At 39.7% G+C, this 19,776-nt stretch overlaps 1 protein-coding gene across 7 annotated transcripts in view; it reads right to left on the reverse strand.

Annotated features, from left to right (window-relative positions):
• DCAF6 (DDB1 and CUL4 associated factor 6) overlaps positions 1-19,598 on the reverse strand; it is a 91,001-nt gene extending 71,403 nt beyond the window's left edge. For all 7 annotated transcript variants that reach the window (XM_087756872.1, XM_087756877.1, XM_087756874.1 and 4 more), the window contains exons 1-2: positions 19,360-19,598; positions 2,553-2,614 (exon numbers count right to left, since the gene is read on the reverse strand). In XM_087756872.1, coding sequence (XP_087612998.1) covers positions 2,553-2,614; positions 19,360-19,453 — 156 coding nt within the window. In that variant the 5' untranslated portion in view covers positions 19,454-19,598. The remainder of the gene's footprint in view (positions 1-2,552; positions 2,615-19,359) is intronic.
• Between the last annotated feature and the right edge of the window lie 178 nt (positions 19,599-19,776).

The following is a 19,776-nucleotide window of genomic DNA, read 5'->3' on the forward strand; positions in this document are numbered from 1 at the left end:
AATCATGCCCTGGAGGGATGATAAGGTTACAAGCAGACATCAGTTATTTGGTAGACTAATTCAATTACTTCACATACTACTGCTAGAATCTGCGTGTTCAAACGAAGTGGAAAATTGCACTATTTCAAAGACAACGGTACCTAAACTCTGAGATGAAAATACTCACATGCCAAACAAAAAGGTGCTCTGGTAATACTACTACTACTACAAAAGCACGTATACTTGAAGTAATTCATAGAACTATTCCCTTCTTCAAAGATATTGTACCTGAGCATGGTTGCAGTTACAGTTGTATTTCCCACAAGATCTCTCTTTTGTGTAACATAGATCAAATGGTAGGTAGGAAGTTGGACTTTACTTTTAGCCTCAATTAGAAAAAAAAAAAAATATCTTGCCTTAAGTATGTTGTCCACCGTGTCCAATTACACAGCATGCTTTATATAGAAAATACAAGTCACAACTTATTCCACACAAGAATGCAAATGTTCTTAACAAAAAAACAACCAAAACCTAAAAGCAACCCCCCGTCCAACCCTCCAAAAAACACCAACCACCCCAAAAAAAACAAATCCAGAAACACTCTCAATAAGACAACTATCGCATTCATTCCTCACATTTGAAATGCATGCCGATTCAGCGCGCGCGCGTGTGTGTGTGTGTAAGACCAATATGATCTTTTAGCATTGACTGTATAAACATTTTAATCACTAAGGGCATTATAATTTCATTTACTTTCAATTCACAGAGTTTTTTAAAGCAAGGAGTAAGAAATCATACGGAATGGTTGTTTGCCATAAAAGATTATTCCCTGCAAAAAAAACCCCGCACTGTAAATGAGGTAAGAACTCCTAATACCCCGTTCTTTAAAGGTGGATAGTTCTGAGCACATTCAGTTCCTAAAGACATTTTTTCAAATTCTAGCAGTATTTTAAAGACCTGCATATAATGCTGTAAGTTCATAATTAAAACATTTTCCACCCAGTAAAACAATAAAATTAGGCCACATGTTAAAGCATACTTTAAAAGCTAACACAATCAATTCCAAATGAATTTTCAAACACATATCCACCAGGTAGATCCAAGCAACACCAAACGGCCAATACCAGATTTGCAATTTCTGTCACATGACACGGAGGCAGCTAAGTAAAACAGAGATCAGTCACTCCATTTTAACAAGTAGCAAAGAAATACTATTTTCCTGTCCCCCTGTTTTATAATCAAAAATGACTATTTTTACAAGGAAACAATGAAAAAAAAACTTAAAAAACTCCAACCAACTTCAGGAAAAGAAACTTGAAAAATTTCATCTTAAGTATAGTTGAGGAGATTAAAAACTACTAGAAAAGAAATTCCAAAGTAAAAATCACTGTTACAATCTTAAATTCAAAACCTGATAAATTACACATAGAATCATAGGATGGTTTGGTTTGGAAGAGACCTTACATTGTCATTCTTATAACATTTATTGAAGAAAACCGGGAAATTAGTGCATTTGTTTTTTTTAGTCAACACCATCTGTACCAGAACATTAAACTTACAGTGGTAGTCAGTACAGCAAAAGTAGCCAGCTTTTTATATACAGCAATTCTAATCCCTGCCTTTCCCAGCCGTTCTAGTCTCTCAAAAATATATGCAAGTCAAAAATCATGCTTCTGACCTCAAGGGAAAGGGCTAGATTTTATTAACACTCTTTCTTTAAAACCACTACTGTGTTAGTTAACAATTATAACACTCCTTAATTTCAAGCTACAAGTGTAAGCAACTCAAGATAAAAAAAAAATCTTTACATTTGAACAACTTTTGATATAAACATGTTAAAGTATAAAATTTACACTTACATTTTCACTTTTTACAGCACATCTAGTATCCCTTCACTTTTCAGATATCTTGTACAACAAAGACAATGCTTTCAAAATCATGAATTTCTACTCTGTTCGTAAAAAGTAATAAGGCAATCTCTTTGCCCTGTACTTAGTTTAAGTAAAATCTTTTTATTTAAAAGAATATGACTTACAATATTTGGACCACTTTCAAAAATTAAGTATTTAAATAAGCAATATTTCAAGTTATGTTATTGCCTTGCAGGGGAGGCTTATTTTTGGTTTTATTGTCTCTTTAAATAAGCATGGAGCACTTGATCATTTGCTTTTTAGACTTGGAGAATAAATCACTCAAAACACTAATACAGCGTTAAGTCAACAAGGCATATCAACATAGCACAAAACTACTAAAGATTCCATTTAAAGATTTAAGTTGAGTTCTAACTAAAAAGATAAGCATGTGTTTTCCTGGCATAGGAGATTAATTCATTCGGCAGTGGGATGCATCATTAAGGTATAGGAATGGGATTTTGTTTTGCTTCAAAGGTAAAGTGTCAGGCGTTTAAGAAGAAACAAATACCTAGAGAATTCAGATGTAGATCTCAACAAGCGGAGGTTTCCAGCTCAGTTTTAATATATGGTATTTGCTTTTTTAAGTTAAGGAACTATTACCGTGGCAACAAATCACAATTTAACATCTTTTAACAAACAAAAAGGCAACAAGTGACTTACACATCCATCATGCACATTCAAGGTTGCTTCAAGTTTTAATCTTTGGATAAATTCTCTTCTCCCTGTGAAGAAAAATACTAATTACATACTCTTTTAAAACAATAACACTGAAAAATTAATTAAGAACCTGCTAATGGGCACTAACAGGTAAAAACCTAAACAATAAATAACCAGAATATAAATATAAGTCTTGAAACAATTCATATGGTTCTCATTCTACAAATGCTAAGACAAGCATCACATTTGCTAGCTCTTCCACCACCTTTAATAAGAGTACAGAAACAGCAAAATGAACATTTCACAGGTTCACAGGCTGATGCTTCCTCTAAAACTTATAGCTATAAAGTAGAAAATAACCCTGTGGTTATTTGATTAATTTAGCTGAAAGACAGCATACTTGCTAACATAGTTCAAGAAGTATGACCTTTTGTACAGGAATATAAAGGAGAATGTGTTCAGGTCTCAAGCAGAAAGTAAAACAAAGCACTGGAGGTTGATCTTCCAAGCATTATCTACAACTCTCTACATCCCCTCTTAAACTAGAGAAAACTCAGCTTCGATTTCATTATTAATGTTGCATTTTGCAAAGAAATATTGAAGTCCAGTACCATTCCATTAGAGATATACTTAAGGGATAAAACACAAAGGAAACTTTTGGAAAGGTAATGTGAAAGGAAGAGATGATGGAGAAAGAAGAAATCTATAAATGTATATTGAGTAAGGCAAGGTACCAGGAACTTTATGTCCTTATTCCCTATATACAAGCTGACTCACCACTTAAAAACTAACACTACTGTACTATACACATGAAGAGGGAAAAGTAAAGTGTATTGAAAACCATGTGGTCTCTTCCTGAACTAATGTTTAAACAAATAGCTCCAACTTTCATTTAATTTAGAGTGCCCCTGTTTTATGAAAACTGGTTATAATGAAGCTAATAATCCCCAGAAAGCACTTTCAGAAACAACAAATACTGATAAACCTAATCTTTTTACTTAAATCCAAAAGCACTTAAACTCAAAGACAAAAATCTTTTTTGTCCTGTATTTGTACAGCTTTCAGAACAAAACTTCAGGTAAGAGCATTAGATGGTAGGCCTATGTTAGGCTACACTGTTTTCAAATACAAAACCTATCGAATTCACTTAAAATTAACCTTCCTGCCTTCCTTCAAGGAAACTACAGAATCAGGGAAAGAACTGCAACAGAACCCTCTCCACATCTGAAAATCCTACATTTCTGAGCTTGCTTTGGTTCAGGTCAAGGCAGAACCATTTCAGAGCCCAGTGCTGCCTCTGGCACTGTGACACAAATTTGGAAAAGTAATTTCTCCTCTCTCCACTTGTTTCCTCTTAATGCCTTTATTTGTCCCATATACTCTCCAGCACTGAAAAAGAAGAGCCGATACCCATACCCGGTCCCTCACAGCCACAGACTGCCACAGCACAGCCATCTGACTGAGAAGCAGGCACTGAACATCCCTGCCACGCTCCCTCGAAGACCAGGAAACCCTTCAAGCAGTACCAACTCCCCCAGGTCCGCCTGCGCCTCAATCGACGTTCATACCGCTTTCCCTCCATGAAAAGGTATGTTTTGGTACCCAGTTTTTGCTGGAACTAGAATTCACCCCCAAAATTCAAAATCGCTCATAACACAGCTCAACTACCACATTAGATGAAGATCATACTTTGGCAAAATATTTGTTCTTTAAGAGGAGGTACTGACTGGGTGAAATGCTTATAAACAGCTTGCTTTTAAAGCACACCTAAGCTAGCTTTAAAAAGATAAAGCATACTCTCTTATGCCCCGTTTTATAGACACTGAAATTGTGACATCTCAGAAGTGCTACAGTTTCTGTTAATCAGGAATAGCCATCATTAGAGAGAGATTAAAATAACAAACAATCTTATGCACCATGTGCTGCTAGCAAGAATGCAGGTAATTCTTAAACTGGGAATACATCTACCTAGTTCACTATTCTTTCTTTACCACTGTTCCTTATCCATTTTTTCCCCTAGAGGAACAGACTTTGAACTTAGGTCCTTAATGGTTGGTTGATTGTACTTTTCAGTTACAATCCTATCATTTTTTCAAATCACTGAACGATACACATATTTTCAGTGACAATTCCTATTTTAAGGTTAATTTGATTTCTGCAACACTTGCTTGTAAGTAAATGTGAATACTGAGGTGGGAAGTGTCACTTGCCATGTGCTTATATATCAGTTTGCATAATAAAACCCCACAATTTGCTTCTAGAGTGCTATTGTAATGCAAAATGCAGCACAATAACACATGAACCCCAATAGGATAACTTCACTAAGCAAGGTATACTCCACAGGCCAACACAAAAATCCAGTGTTTGCCAGTCTCATCACACTTTCACTTGCAGAACAGAAAAGTCTGATAGCAGTGGATGATTCCTGGGCATTGCACTATACGCATATAACACATCTGGAAGCGAGGTGATGTCTACAGACCAACACGCAGGCGCTTGCTGAGAATCCTCTGTACAGAAACACTAAAGGAGATTACTTTAACTCATTTTTAAAAACAAGCAGAGCAACAGATTTTCCTCCTTCCCGTATGGTCTGGTTTTAACCCAAATCACTTAAATCACCAAGCAAGAAACAGTAAATGTGTTCTAATCACATCTTTGATTGCAATTTTGATTTCTTCAAAGAAGTCTGTTGACAAAATTAAATATGAACTGACTTGTTGTTGTTGTTAGATTAGGATTTTTTGGTCTTAATAAGAACACAGTAGCTATACAAGTTTCAGTAAATGTTTAACTTGAGATACAAACATACGGTGTCTCATGTACTTATACTCCCCCATTTAAAACATAAAAAAGTTAGGATTGCATACGCTAGCATATGCGATTTGTTATACATGTGATTAGTTATTTATCATGTGATCACTATTTATCTAAATATTGATTTCAGGGAGGAATTAAATACAAGCAAAACTACAACACTTAAACAGTTTCCTTATTCCCTAAAGTAAAAAGGGGGCAAGGGAGAAAACAGTTAAAACATTTTGCCTCCAAAAACCTTCCTATTTGATAGAGTACTAAACACAATAAGACAAGCGAATTGATTTTTTTTTTTTCTACTTTATCTTATCATTCAAAACTAGAACCACGGGGTTTTTTTTCCTAAAATAAAAAACAGAACTACTTGAATAAACTGATCTGAAGAAAATACTGTCTCTGCATTTGCTGTTGTTAAAAGATGAGTTAAATCAGTGGATCCGTTTTCCTTGTACTTCAGCAACGACTTCCACAAGTTCATTTGTTTGATAAAAAAGCTCAGCAGTAAGTAAGTACTAGAGTTTTCTGATATTTAAGTCACTTGAATATTTTTGTCATTTTCCCGTTTTTATCACATTAAAAAATTGAAAAAACAATACTGTTTATCTGGTTTATTAGTAGGCTACATTCTTTTTTTTACTCTCCAGGTGCATCACAACTCTCATTGCTAGACTTTCTAACAGTCAAATTCTCCACATCAAGGACTCTGCTCTCCCAGGTGCCAAGAATCTTCACAATCCTTAATTCTCATTCATCTAATCCAATGGCTGCCTGTTCCCTCCACCTTCCAACAAAGGTGGCCATCCTGGCTCTCCCTTCAGCCGAGATGATGGAGGAGGCCCAGGCTTTTGACAAAAATCCCACAAAGTACTTTTTTCTTATAAAATCAGCATCAAGACCTCTGTCAAGTCTTAGGTTTTTTCCCCCCCTAATACCGTGTACAGGCTCCGTAAGAGCCAGAAACGGTTTCTTTTTCCCTTTAACTACGTGCCACCAGAAATGGAATAATGTAGTTCTGTGAAGATGTTCCAATATATCACTTCTTATATTCAAATAAGGCCTGTTTAAGACAGGGATCAAGTGATCAAGCTGTCATCACCAAGATCATCTCACTGGACAGTGGAATATACATGAGGTTTGCTTTGAAACCACTAAGGTGAAACCATCAACAAGAATAAAATAAAACAAAACAAAACAGCACTGTTACATTTCAAACAGCAATGATGACCTCTCCATGAAGTGTTTACATAGCTGAAATTTGGAAAGCTACCAAGCTAATGCTCCACCCACCCATTTTCACTAGACGTTATGCACTAACTGAAGCCTCAAGGTACAGTGCCACTCACAGTACAATGATCAATAAGATCTTCAGTTTTTATCCATCCACCCATTTTCACCAAACATTATGCACTACTGAAGCCTCAAGGTACAGTGCCACCCTCAGTACAGCGATCAATAATTTTTTTTGTTTATGTTAAGCTAGAGACTAGAGGACCATTTCCAAGGCCACATTCTATGTATGGAAGAAGCACCACTTTGAGTCATTCAGAATACGAATTTAAATATGGAAAAGCAGGCAAAAGAGAAACTGCAGCTGCTTCCTTGTAACTTGCTTCTGCAAAATGTTCCACTGTGCACATCAAACCAAACGATGCCTTGCCACTGCCCTCTGGAGAATGACTTAATTTTGGTGTTTGGGCACGTATACACAGCTTTAATCTCACTTCAGGGAGCAACACCAAAATACCACCATGTCCCTTGTATTCCCCGCTCACAGCAGTTATGACACCATTTAGGTCACAATCCTCAGTTTAGGAATTGCTAGTCTGGTGCTTTCTACACGGGTATTTTGGCAGAGGTACACATACCTTTCTTTTGTAAGTGACTTAGCCAATGCTACTTCAGAACTGATGACAGCAGTGAAGTTTAATGCTTCAAGCATGTAAAACCTTCATATATTTAAACCTGTACTCCAGAATTTCCCATTGAAAAAGTACAGATCATTTCAGGAAGAGAGATGAAGGTCTATCTTTAAAGTACATTTGTACTCTACAGAAATATAACTAAACTTTGATCCGAAGCGGCACCACCATGGTACGAGACATTAAAAGACAACCCTTATTCAGAAAACCAGTAATAGATCCTGTTTGTCAAATGAACACTCATTTATGGCAAGCTGGCTCTTTCCAAGGCCAAGTCCCTCAGCGCTAGCTTGCTGTGACATTTGGAATGCCCTAGTTTAAAACTGAAACGGAGCCAGCATCTGTTCCCAATGCAGAGCACATGTTATCTTGCACTCTAAGCGCATTTAAAAACTACTCTTCATTTTCCAGGGTAGAGTTTACATATTTCTGCAGCCGCTCCATGAAAAGATGGCAAGTCCAGTTCATTTGTATATAGGTTATTTTGCTGGATTGACTACATCAAACTCTGCACAGTGATCCAGTATAACTTTTGATCCACATCTCAGCATGCTGTTTTTCCAGCAGCCAGAATTCTTCATGTACTGTACACTAAACAGGACTACACACAATATGCACTGAATTAACTTTCATCAAGGTATGTTAAAATTCTTGAAGATGAATTAAAATCTTGAAAAACATTTGTTAGCTACCTAGACTGACAGTGGCCCCATTTTATAGACACTGAAACTGTGACACAGGAAAATGAAACAATTCATCAAAGGAGAAAGTTAATCAGCAGTACTGCCAGAAACCAAATCCATCGGTGTGACCTCCACTCCTTTGATCACGGCCCTGCGTTATATTTCCTTATTGTTTTGTGCTACTGTATAAATGCCAAAAAAAGGTAACTCTTGCTTCTGTCAATGTTTAAAAGATTACCTTTCAAGTTACTATGAACAAATACTTCATTATGGTTTAAGTTCAAAACAGATAACCCAAATTCTTCTCTGCTCTTAATGACACATCATCAAGCCTGAAGGTCTGAACACTACACAGAAGATACAAAATATTTTAATTTCTATGAAGAGACTTACTTGCTATTTTAATGCGCAAGAATTTTGCTACTAAACACCCGGCATCAAACAACTTGGTGTTCATCAAGTTTGCACTCAAATCCTAAGACGCACTTCAGAATAAGCTTCATGTATTAAGAACACACAACTTGCACGTATTAACACTAAGACAGAAACTACAGAAGATAGGACACTATGCCCTGAATTACAATCCAGCAAGCCTATAATATCTCCTGGTAAGCATATTGATACAAAATTTGATCTTAAAAGAAACACAAAAAGAGATCTGCTGAAGGTTAAAAAAAAAAAAAGCTCAGCGATGTTATATATTTTAGGGTAATTAATAAGCATTTTGGAAAAGACTTCTGTTTAGGTTTGCTTCTACCAAATCTACAAGAATAAGTTACTATAGGTAACAGCACAGATAAGATTTGTTTACATTAGTAGCAATGTCTGTAATTAACTTTCAAACATATTTCAGATTCTAAAAGTATCCACTCCCAAATATAAGCTTCCATTGGGCTCCATCACTGGTAAGGCTACAAGCACTCGAGCTTCAAACCAATGTGTTTAATTTCTGTTTGATATTTACCATGTTTTATGCTTGAAAGATACTTAATGCATAAAATTCAATTGTATTAACATCAATTTTTAACGTGTTGTCAGTGGCAAAAATGCAGCATAAAGTACAGCTACCTGTCTCAGAGAAGGCATTTTATCTGTGTATTCTAAGTACCAGCATTTGAGTGAGTGAGTGACCTTATACGGACTAGTACCAAGTGGATTTCATTCACAAGTACACCATATTCTGACAGCTGTCCTGTCCTCACTTACGCTGTCCATAGTAAAGTCTTCCGTATTGTTCTTGCCACAGATTGCAGCTGAGAAGACAAAACGAGAGTGTTTCTGTGACAGGAGAAAAAAATCCCAGTTTTCAGTAATTTTGATAGTCATTCAATCCTTTAAAGTAGTCCAGTGATTGTCTACTAACTACTCACTAAGATAAAAGGCACTTGAAATTTTTATATTACGTCACAAGTATTTCTAATTCTACAGAGCAGAGGACAAAAATTCATGTGATGAAGCAAAGAGAAGCTGTATCTACGTAAAGGACAACCAAAGGCAAAAAGATAACATGTACCACCTTGCTCTTCTCAACACAAAACTATCTGAAATAGCTTGCGTGATTAACTGATGTATGATCAACCAAACGCGAAAGCATTTTCTGTTTTCTCCACCAGCACTAAAATATTTTTCCCAAGTAAACAACTTGAAATTCTAAAACAGATACCAACACAAAACTGAATAGTCACCAGATCAATAAAAATACACTTGAGCCCTGTTTTCTTCTCATCAAAGGAATCAAAGGAGGCTTCCACTCGCTGAAGGCAAAAAGAAATATTATGCAGTTGCAAGTTGGAGTAAACGGCACTTCTGTAGGTTTCAACATGTCTTTGGAAATGCTTCCCTCTGACTTTGAAAAGTCTTCATCTGAAATAGTATGTGGAACAGTAATGTATGTTGAATATTTTCTTGTAAAAATGATATTAACATAGTAACCCAGACAATCCTTACGACACTTTGGGAAATACACATCACATCAGATACTCCGCTTGATTTTCTCAAGTACTACTTATCTGTGCAACACCCAAGGTTAATTAGGAGCTCTACTTTCCAGCAAGAACAGACAACGTCTAAGAAGCTGCAACAGGGGTATGACTCCACCCCAGTGCAAAAGTTAAGACTGGTAGCAACAGAACCATGATTATTATCTCCAAGCACTCAGAAAAAAAGAATACTGGAGCATGGAAAATCATTAGCAGAAGGAAAGAAAAAGTTACTGGAATCTGCTCTTAAGAGAAGCACATTCCTAGCAGGCATGTCCTCTTACGGCTGAAGATGCGTGTGCCCAATACTGCTGCCAGTCCTTCCATTACCTTTAAGTGTCTGTCAGAGGCTACTGCTTCTTCAAATCAGCCAGCAGGACTAATCACATGAATATCCCCTGGCCCATTTCAGACAAAAGGTTCTGGGGTAAATAGAAGCCTACTATTTAAAGGTGTTTAAGCTAAGTCAATATACATTTTTAAACAGATTAAGAAGTGATTATATAGAAGCTTACCAGGATATCTAAAGAGACATGTCTTCTAGCAAAAAAGCAGAGAGCCTGCCTTTCCCACAAGGATGTGTCAGTGAAACTGAGAATTTGGACAGGGTGGAACTGAATTAAAGCATTTACTATTCTGCACACCTACCTAATTAAACATACCATTTAATCCTGGGTAGTATAGGAATTATACACTGCTGGGTTTGGGGGAAGATGTGGAATAGATATATACGCCATAACAGACATAGGTACATAACCCTGTGAGATTACAAGTGTAAACACTTGGAAATTTCCCAGGATTAGAGTTTAAAGATAGAGGACATCAAAAGTTAAGCTAAAGTAGAAATCTGAGTCTTGGTAGTAGATGACTATTAGGTAACACTGTGACATAAGTTGAATTATTATTGGGCATTTAAAAAAATGAAAAAAACCTTCCTTTTAAAAGTTATGTTGCTTGTTGCATTAAACTGTATGTATTCATCCTGGATGACCAAACAACCCTGTTGCTTAACTCAAGAGACTCCTTTTCTACTGAAAAGAGTTTTCAGGACATAACAGTGTTTCTAAAATAAAAACAAATTAAAAAGGAACCACATTTTTCCTCATTTCCTAGGAAAGGTAAATAATGGGAACACACTACAATGATAATAACAACAAAGCCATGTAACCTAAATAAAGGGGTGGGTTTGGTTTTGTTTAATAGTATTCTATATTGGCAAAGTTTCAGTAATTCAATAAAGGTTGAACAAACATCAGTAATGGTTCAGAACGCATTCAGTTCACAGGGAAGGGAAGGATGGATCCTCATCTTCCTGATGATATCTGCTAAGTAGAGAGCAGCAGCATTAATGACGCATTCAATTTTCCTGAGGAAAGCCTGCAAATCCTTGAAGAACAAAATGAGGAAAATAAGGGGATACTAAAATTCCCTGATGTGACTTAGATTCCATCTCGCAATATTCGTGTTCAATATTCCATGATTCAACACATACTAAAGCATTTGGGACATATCTGAATCAGCAACTCACTAAGCCCCAAAGACAAGAAAATGCTGAGACTTGCACTTAATCAGTGAAAAATCCAGCTTTCTTTGAAGGCTGACATACTTTATATCTGAACTGATCTTTTCCCTTACTGCTGGGACAGGACTAGTCTCAAGTGTCAAGAAGTTCTTGACACATGATCAGTTATATCCCACTAGACTATTTCGGGGACATTCAAGGATAGAAGATCAGGAATCACACGCAAAGTCGCAAGAACTCATAGTATTGCAGTGCAACAACTCAGAAGGGACTAAACACAGATATGCTTAATGGTCTACCCTAATGCAGTTAATGGAAGCCATCCAACTGGAAAAAGACTACAGGGAAAAAAAATATTAAAAAAAAAATAAAGAAAGAGATCTAAACAGATCTCCCACATCACTGCCTCATCCTGAAATACAAATCCAGTACATGCAGTACACGACTTGTTTTTGCAGCAAGAGACAGCTTTCATGTATCCAAAGCTCATTATTACAAGATCAAGGTGCAACTTGACTGTGAAGCTGTCTGAAACACTCAGTACCAAGACACAGGCAGTTATTTACAAAGCAAATACATCTTTTGTACAAAGATTGTCTTTAAAAGCATACAATGTAAATTCAATGAAATATTGCAATCAAAAATGAAAAGATATTTAGAGTGTACACAAATCTTTACAGTCTCCAGCTGTTTGCATGAGAAGACTGAGACTCCAAAGGCCATAAAGCAAATACATTTGCATCCTAAGACTGAGTATAATTCAGATGATATAATTACACATGCAAAGCCTTGGGACTGCAATACACTTACATACACTCATAAACACACATGATTAATGTTCAGAGCACAGACATTACACATAAGGTTAATCCCTGAAAAACAAAAAAGTACATCTGCATAATTCAGTCCCTGTCAAGCAAAGCTGACAAAACTGCAGGCAACTTAAAAGGCCTCTTGTTGGTTTTCTGTCCTTCAGAAATTCAATCTGAAACAGTTGTACCAATTTCTGATCATTTCCTACTAGCTCCACTTGGGTTGGATGTATTTGTATGCAATGCCAGAAATCCCCCTTCCATACATGTTTTTATGCTGTATGTCAAGATACAACAGCAGCAAAAATGTTGGTGATTCAGAAAATTAAAACATCAAAACTCAGTAAGTAGGTTCATTGATAACATCTGATCTAGACAGTACTAGAAAAAAAGAAAAAACAAACCCCCAAAAACAGGCGTCAGCAAAGTAGTCCCACCAAAGAACACAATAACGTGATCTGTAAGGGTCTACATTTTTTCACAAGTTGAAGTACATAAAAAACCAGAAGTTGTACTCCTATCAATCCCCAGCATCCTAAAAACTAACATTGGAAATTATTCTATTTCAGGACAGAGTGACAGAAGGCACAGCATAATCCCAGACCCTGCATATCATATTTTTTTTAAAAAGCATATATACTAAAGTGATTGTCAACACTTTACCACTGAGTAGGAGCAAGGTGGAACAACACTGAGGAGACAGAAGCAGTAACACAAACCATAACAATTAAACCACAAAACACACAGGGAAGATGTAACTGAGAAAAGGTCAATGATATTGTTAACTACAAGCAAAGATTCCTGAGACAGTAGCAAAACAAGCTATCAAATTTACATAGCATAGTGCCACATGGCTGTACCACTTGCAGGTCCAACTGGCTCCTGCGCCTCCGCTTCCAAAGCTCAGGTAGTCTATGGGTGAAATAATCCCAAAGATAACAGAAGGCTGATTAGACTGAAATTAAAACTAAGCATTCAGCACTCAGACACCAGAAACGCTCATCCAACCTTAATCCTGCCTCCCAGCTCACATCGCTTTCTGGTTTTCTGGTATGTACCAAATTATCATCAGCCAGCTTTTCTTTATTTGTTGCCTTGTCCAGATGATTCTGCTATACTAATGTTTTTATACTAATTCTGCTATATTCATGTTTTTATACTAATGTTTTTATTTTCCTTTACTGGTAGTGTGCTATTTTCTACATATTATTCTATTAAAACATTTAAAATGGGTGTCTTTATTATCTCAGTTGATTTACTTGGAACTAGGAAAAAAAAAAAATCATTAATCTTTATGTGCTAGGATCACCCCTAACATTTTTTTCAAAAAGCTGTTTTATACATATGCATTGTGCCTTTCCATTCCTTGGTACCAATTTAAATGAGATGGTATCAGGGAATTCATTTTAGACATAGTCTCTTCATTAAACTCCTCCAAATTCAATTTGTTATCAACGGGTCCTGATGACACATTGCTTTTTCAATTGCCCATCTGTAATTTTTTAAGGACTATAGTCGCTAAATCTTGCTTTTATTAACAGGGAAAAAACCCCAACATATCCAGTTTAAGGCAATACCTGATCATTGTACTCTATTGTGTTTTTTACAATTAAGAAGTAACATTGTTTTTCTCCAATACTCTTATATGTCTTAAAATTCTCTATACAACCACTGAGAACCCAGTGACTATACCAAATTTCCTGCCTGACGTATATGAGATTGAGAACGTTAATGATGTTTGGTTTTGTTTCAAAGATATATTTTCCTCTAATTCATTCATTACACTGTGAACTTCAATTCTGACTCTGCCTATTTCTATTATTCAGAAAACACCACTAATGAAAAAAATTTGAGGAGTTCAACTGTATCTTTCTAAAATCTTCAGTTAGTCTAGTTTCACATTTGGTATGTGCCAGAATATATCACTACAGAACTGGTTTTCTGGGCACACATCAAAGTGCAGTGGAAGATGCTGCACCATCAAGAAGCTACACTGTTGGCATTAAAACAGCAGTCAATCATTTGTGTCCTCGTGATCAGACAACCAGGTAAATTTATAACGGTCCTTTTTCAAGCAGCAGTTAATTTGCTAGACTTGTAGAAGGAAAAACAACATAAAACACCTCTACCAATTCCGAGTTTTAGCTGTGACAGGTGAGTGTTTTTAATTCATGCTGGAAAAGAAAATTAATGCCAGAGGTTTAGGACATGAAATGTAACAGTGCACCTGAAAATAATTAAACATCAAAAGTATTACGCAAAGAATTAAAGAAAAAAGGCTGATTAAATACTCTGTTGACTATCTCCGAGTCTGCAAGAGCACCAACTACAAAGCTGATCATGTTAAAGCTGTCTTACGCTTCTTACTCTGCATTATTTCCAAAGACTAAGACACCACGTGTTAAAATATAGGCAGAGCAAAAATTGGCGAAAAATAATACATCTTTCTAGTTGTTCTCCCTAATGTTCAAATTTCCACCTCTGCTGGTTTTTGTTTGTTTGTTTGTCCAAGGAAAAGCGACAGAGGGAATGAAAGTTTTCAGTATTTTAAGGAATTAATTTCACTCTCACACCCTGGGGAATGTATTTTAGGAAGAACCAAATGTTCAACAGCAAGACCCGATTCTATCTACATTCAATGAGCCACTACTGGTTTTATAAACTAATAAGGTAATGAATGTGACACAGTCAATATCAAAATTAATCGGTTGTCCATACACGTAACAGCTATTCTTGCCTATCCTGTTTTTCAACCCTACCTACGAACAGGGCAATTAACTTACTTCAAAACTGTAATTAGTTTTGGTTTTACTATGGTTCCTCTCAGTAAAGAGGGGGAGCTACTGACACCTGATTATTTAGTGACTTCTTGCTACCTACATAATAATATATTTAGAGTTCTCTTTTTAGCAACAGCTGTTGAAACTTCACAAAATTTAACCACAATGAACCTAACTACTGGTTTCCTTACAGTTAATTTATAGATTTCAAACCGTTCCCAAATGTTTAAAAATTAGTAAGATATGAAACAGTCTTTAAAGAGGGGGGAGCGGAAGCTCAGGAGACAGCATCACAACACTATCTCTAAGAAATCTGGTAAGCTTAAAAATTTCGTACCACAAGGAAAGATGATGTTAGAAAACAGCATGTGAACAGAGATTAGGGAGAATTGACTTATTTTGATACTTGCTTTGATAGTTGCTTCCATCGTATCAAGCACCACAACTTCTGACAACCACTCTGAGCTAAAAAACGGAATCAGTTCCTCTCTGCAAACTATTTTAGGCTAACAGATTTTCTCTGGATAACCTGCTAGGCCAGTTAACAAAAAAAAAAAAGTTTTCAGTCTTTCCTCTGGCTAAACGGAGCCATCCTCAGCAGCATGACCCTTTGCAGAAAAGCAAATAAACCTGTCACATTAAATACTTCAGAGGAATTACGGACTCACTTCTTTCTTGCAAGAAACCCATGCTGCTATTTCTCTAGTCAAATTATTATATGCCATACTTCATCCACATAGAGGCCTTTATTGTGATGGCACCGAACACTTTACCTGCTATCAAAACTAGTGTGTTCATTAGCCACTGAAATATTGCCACAATGATAGAAAATTGCAACAAAGACTTGCAGATTCTTGGGAAAGTATCATGACTGAATAATTACATTTGCCAGTTTCAAAGCAGGATTTATATTGGATACTACAGTTTACTACCAATGTTTTTCCATGTAAAAGCACTGTGATGTTTTTAACAACTGAAAGTAGTCTGAAACTCGGTTGCCACCCGTGACCCAGCAGCAGGACTCCTCCCACTAGCACGAGGATAAGACGATGCCCAAAACGAATCAAAGAAAAGAGCGGTACTGACAGCCTGCCCAAGGCTTGGCTTTCTCTGGAGACTTCAGATACAAGCACTGTCTGAAATGGAGACTAATTAGCCTACACATGCTGAAGAAAATGTAGCTAACAGATACATTGATAAGACCCACATTTTCCCTCTGTCATCACAGCAGGAACTCTTACCAAATAACATTGGAAGGACACGTCCCAGGTACCTATATATTGCCCCATCTCCACAAGATTTTCCTCTGGAACTCTGACCTGAACTGACTAGGTTTCAGAGCAATTATTTGGAGATCTTGCAAAATCAGACAGAGTTTTGCAAGGACATAAATTCCAGGAGTGAACTATCTGCATGGAAAGGTACAGTATGATGCACAGATCCTTCCTGGAGCAGCTGTTTTCGAAAGCTGAAAGAGGCTATAAATAGAGTGCCACTTGATTGCCAGTTCACATGAAACTAAAACACAGAGTAAATAGGAAACAGTAGTTAGTTCTCGGATGTCTTCCTTCAATACATAATTGCCTTCAATATTCCCCATATTTCACATTGTAGCATAACACCACCATCCAGATGAATGGTTCACTATGCAAGTATCGCTCATACACACGCATCTTCCTTCCAACACATTGTGAACCGCATTGTTACTTATGGACTTGCTATGAGGGTTCTCCTTTTATTTGCTGGCTGAAAAAGAGCAGCAGACGACGAAGAGACACATAACTTGCTTTATTTTGTACTGGTATCCATAATTGTTTTGACAAATTTACTAAAAAAAAAAAAAACAACACCCAAACAAAAACTACAAACAAACAAAAAGCAAAAAATGCACATGAACAATGCCTCGAGTCTCCCAATACTAAGTCAAAATGAAATGCTTGACTTGCATTTGTTCTGTCTGTCAGACTGTTGAAACAGTAGAAAAACAGTATAAATAGGAAGAAACCTTACTTCCCATTCAGACTAGATAGGTAACGTTGACTGTTGGCCATTGCCAATCTGACCACTGCGGTCTCAAATCTGTGTCCAAGGAACAAAGCTCCTACCTAGAACTGCTGAAGTCTGAAAGAGAAAAGACCCATATATACACTAAAATGCACATAAAAAGGCACCACAACGGGCCTGTCATCTGGGAAATCTGCACACAAGCAGTCTTGCAGCAAAATTAGTGGGCCTATTAAGGCCATAAACGCCATTTTGAATACGAGCGCGATGTCTCTACAAGACAGGCACACCGTGTGCTAACCCCTTTCGTTAAAAGCAGAAGGACTGAGCAACTCTTGCCACCACCAATGCAGATCTTAATGTCAATCCAGTGGGAAGGCTCTCCCCGGTCCTATTTTCTCAAGGCTATAAAGCTACCGAACATGTTTAGATTAAATGCAAAACAGTAAATATGAGATCTTAACCTAGTCACCAGAGGGATTTTGTTTTTAACTAAAGTTATGCACATTTTATTGGAGCAGTGTCCAGAAAAGAGATCTTAATAAATCTGCGAGGATGAGTTCTACTGATCAAATTTTAGTATTTCAACTGTCAGAGACACAATCATGTAAAAGAAAAAAAAAAAGTCTTACAGTGCTTCTTCAAAATCTACACACTACAGTCCTAATTTTAACATTGAGCTTTTCTGGAGCAAGCAAAAAAAAAAAAAAAGAAAAAAAATTTTTTTTTCCTTCAGTATCCAGTCAGGATACCTGTGTTTGATCACTAAAAAGTTAGGACAATCCTCAGCTAAGACTTGGCCAAGCACAGCTGTCAAGATATAACAAAAGTCGAAAGCAGTTAGACCATTCTTTTTCAACCTTTTTTAATTTCAGGACCTCGAAAATTTTTTCCTAAGCACTTCTGTGCACATAGGTGCTGTACAGACACACGTCCTCTCTCTAATAGGGGGAAACCTCCCAGCAACGACCTTGCTTTTCTCAATTACCTTTCGTGGATTACCGAGTGCCCAGGGACCACAGCCAGACAACTACTGAGTTAGACTCGGTAATGCGATATACCACCTTAAATTCCACCAGGAAACCAAACGAAAACCAATACCAACCACACTCAGAAAATGCCTAGGAGGGACAAAAAGACACACTTTTCACAACGCTGTGAACAAGTTCCATCTCGAGTACTCGGCGTTTCGGCTCAGAAGCAGGAACTATGCTGCCACACGAGCACAAAAGAACGCGTGGGCGAGCCATAAGCCATCTCCCCCGGGGAGCCACCCCCCCACACCCAAGTGGCGTTATGATAGATGCGATAGACCGCCACACCTCCAAAAACACGTGAATAAATATTTGTTTAACATACATATATATTTTTTTTTGGGAAGGGGGGGGCGCAGAAGGCATGCAACCTGCGCCATTACGAAGAATATCCGTAGTTCTGTAACGCTACGGAAACCTCCCTGAAGCCTCGCAAACTGAAACTAAGGCTATTCTTAACCGGCGGCGCCCAGAAAGTGACAGATAACCAGCTTCGCGTTGGGGGAGAGGGCAGCGAGGAGCCGGCGGGGAGGCGGCTCGGGCCAAGCCCCCGAGGGCTGCGGAGCCCCCGCGAGCACAAAGCCCGGGGCCCGGCGCGCCCCGGGGCCCTTGCCCGCCCGCCGGCTGCCGTCAGCCCGGCAAACGCCCCAAAGCCCGGGAGCGACCACGCCACGATCCCGGCGCTGACGCGTTTGGCTAGCGATCGGCGGCGGCTCAGGGCCGGTAAATCCGGAGCCTGTGCAGCCCGGGGCATAACCCGCGGCTCCCGGTCTATTCTGAGCCGCCGCGATCCGCCGCCGCCGCCGCCCAACTTCCCCGCCGGCCCTCCCTCACGCAACAGTTCCTTCGGGCAGGCAGGGGGCGGGCGGGGGCCGCCGGGCAGCGCCCGCGGGGAGCCCAGGGCCCCGCCGAGCTCCGGACCCCCCCGCCCCGAGGGCGCAGAGGGCCGCCCCACGCCCGGCTCAGGAAACTTCGGAGCCGGCCGCTGCGGGACCGCCCGGCCGGGAGCGGGGAGCGGGACGTGCCGGGACGGGACGGGCCGGGCCGGGGCGAGGGAAGCGGGCTCAGCGCCCCCCCCCCCCCGCCACGCCACGCCACGCGTGGACCCTCTCCCCACCGCGCCCCGCCCCCCGGCCTGCGCGCGCCTCGGGGGGGGGGGGTGAAGCCGCTGCCAGCCGCCCCCGCCCCGCGCGTGGGGAGAGGGGGCGGCGGCGCTCGGAGCGGCCGAGCGGCGCCCGCCGCCGCGGCCCCCGCCCTTACCCAGGTAGTGCCTCCGCAGCAGGCCGGGCTCCTCCAGCCCCAGGCTCCGCTTCCGCACGTCCCACAGCAGGTGGGGGCAGTGCCCGCGGGACATGGCCCCGCGCGGAAGGGGCGCGGGGGGGAGGGGTGTCGGGCGCTCCGGTGGTACCGGCCGCCCCGCACGATCACCATGGAAACCGGCCGGTCCGCGCGCCCGGCGTTCCCTCGCTGGCTCGCACGCCCGCCTCGCGCCGAGGCACCGACGGGGAGCGAGAGGCGGCGGCGGCGGCGGCTCCGCGCCCCGCCCCCGGGCATGGCGCCCCGCCCCCGCGGCGCTCCGCCCCCCGCCGCGAGGGAGGGGGCGCGGCGCTCCGAGACCACGGGCGTCTCGCGCGAGCCGGTAACGCGGCCTCGGGGGGCCCCTCCCCGCACGGGGAG

The sequence above is a fragment of the Nipponia nippon genome, unplaced genomic scaffold, assembly GCF_047370975.1.
Source record: "Nipponia nippon isolate SJK-2023a ecotype South Korea unplaced genomic scaffold, ASM4737097v1 scaffold_2, whole genome shotgun sequence".
Classification (NCBI taxonomy): domain Eukaryota; kingdom Metazoa; phylum Chordata; class Aves; order Pelecaniformes; family Threskiornithidae; genus Nipponia; species Nipponia nippon.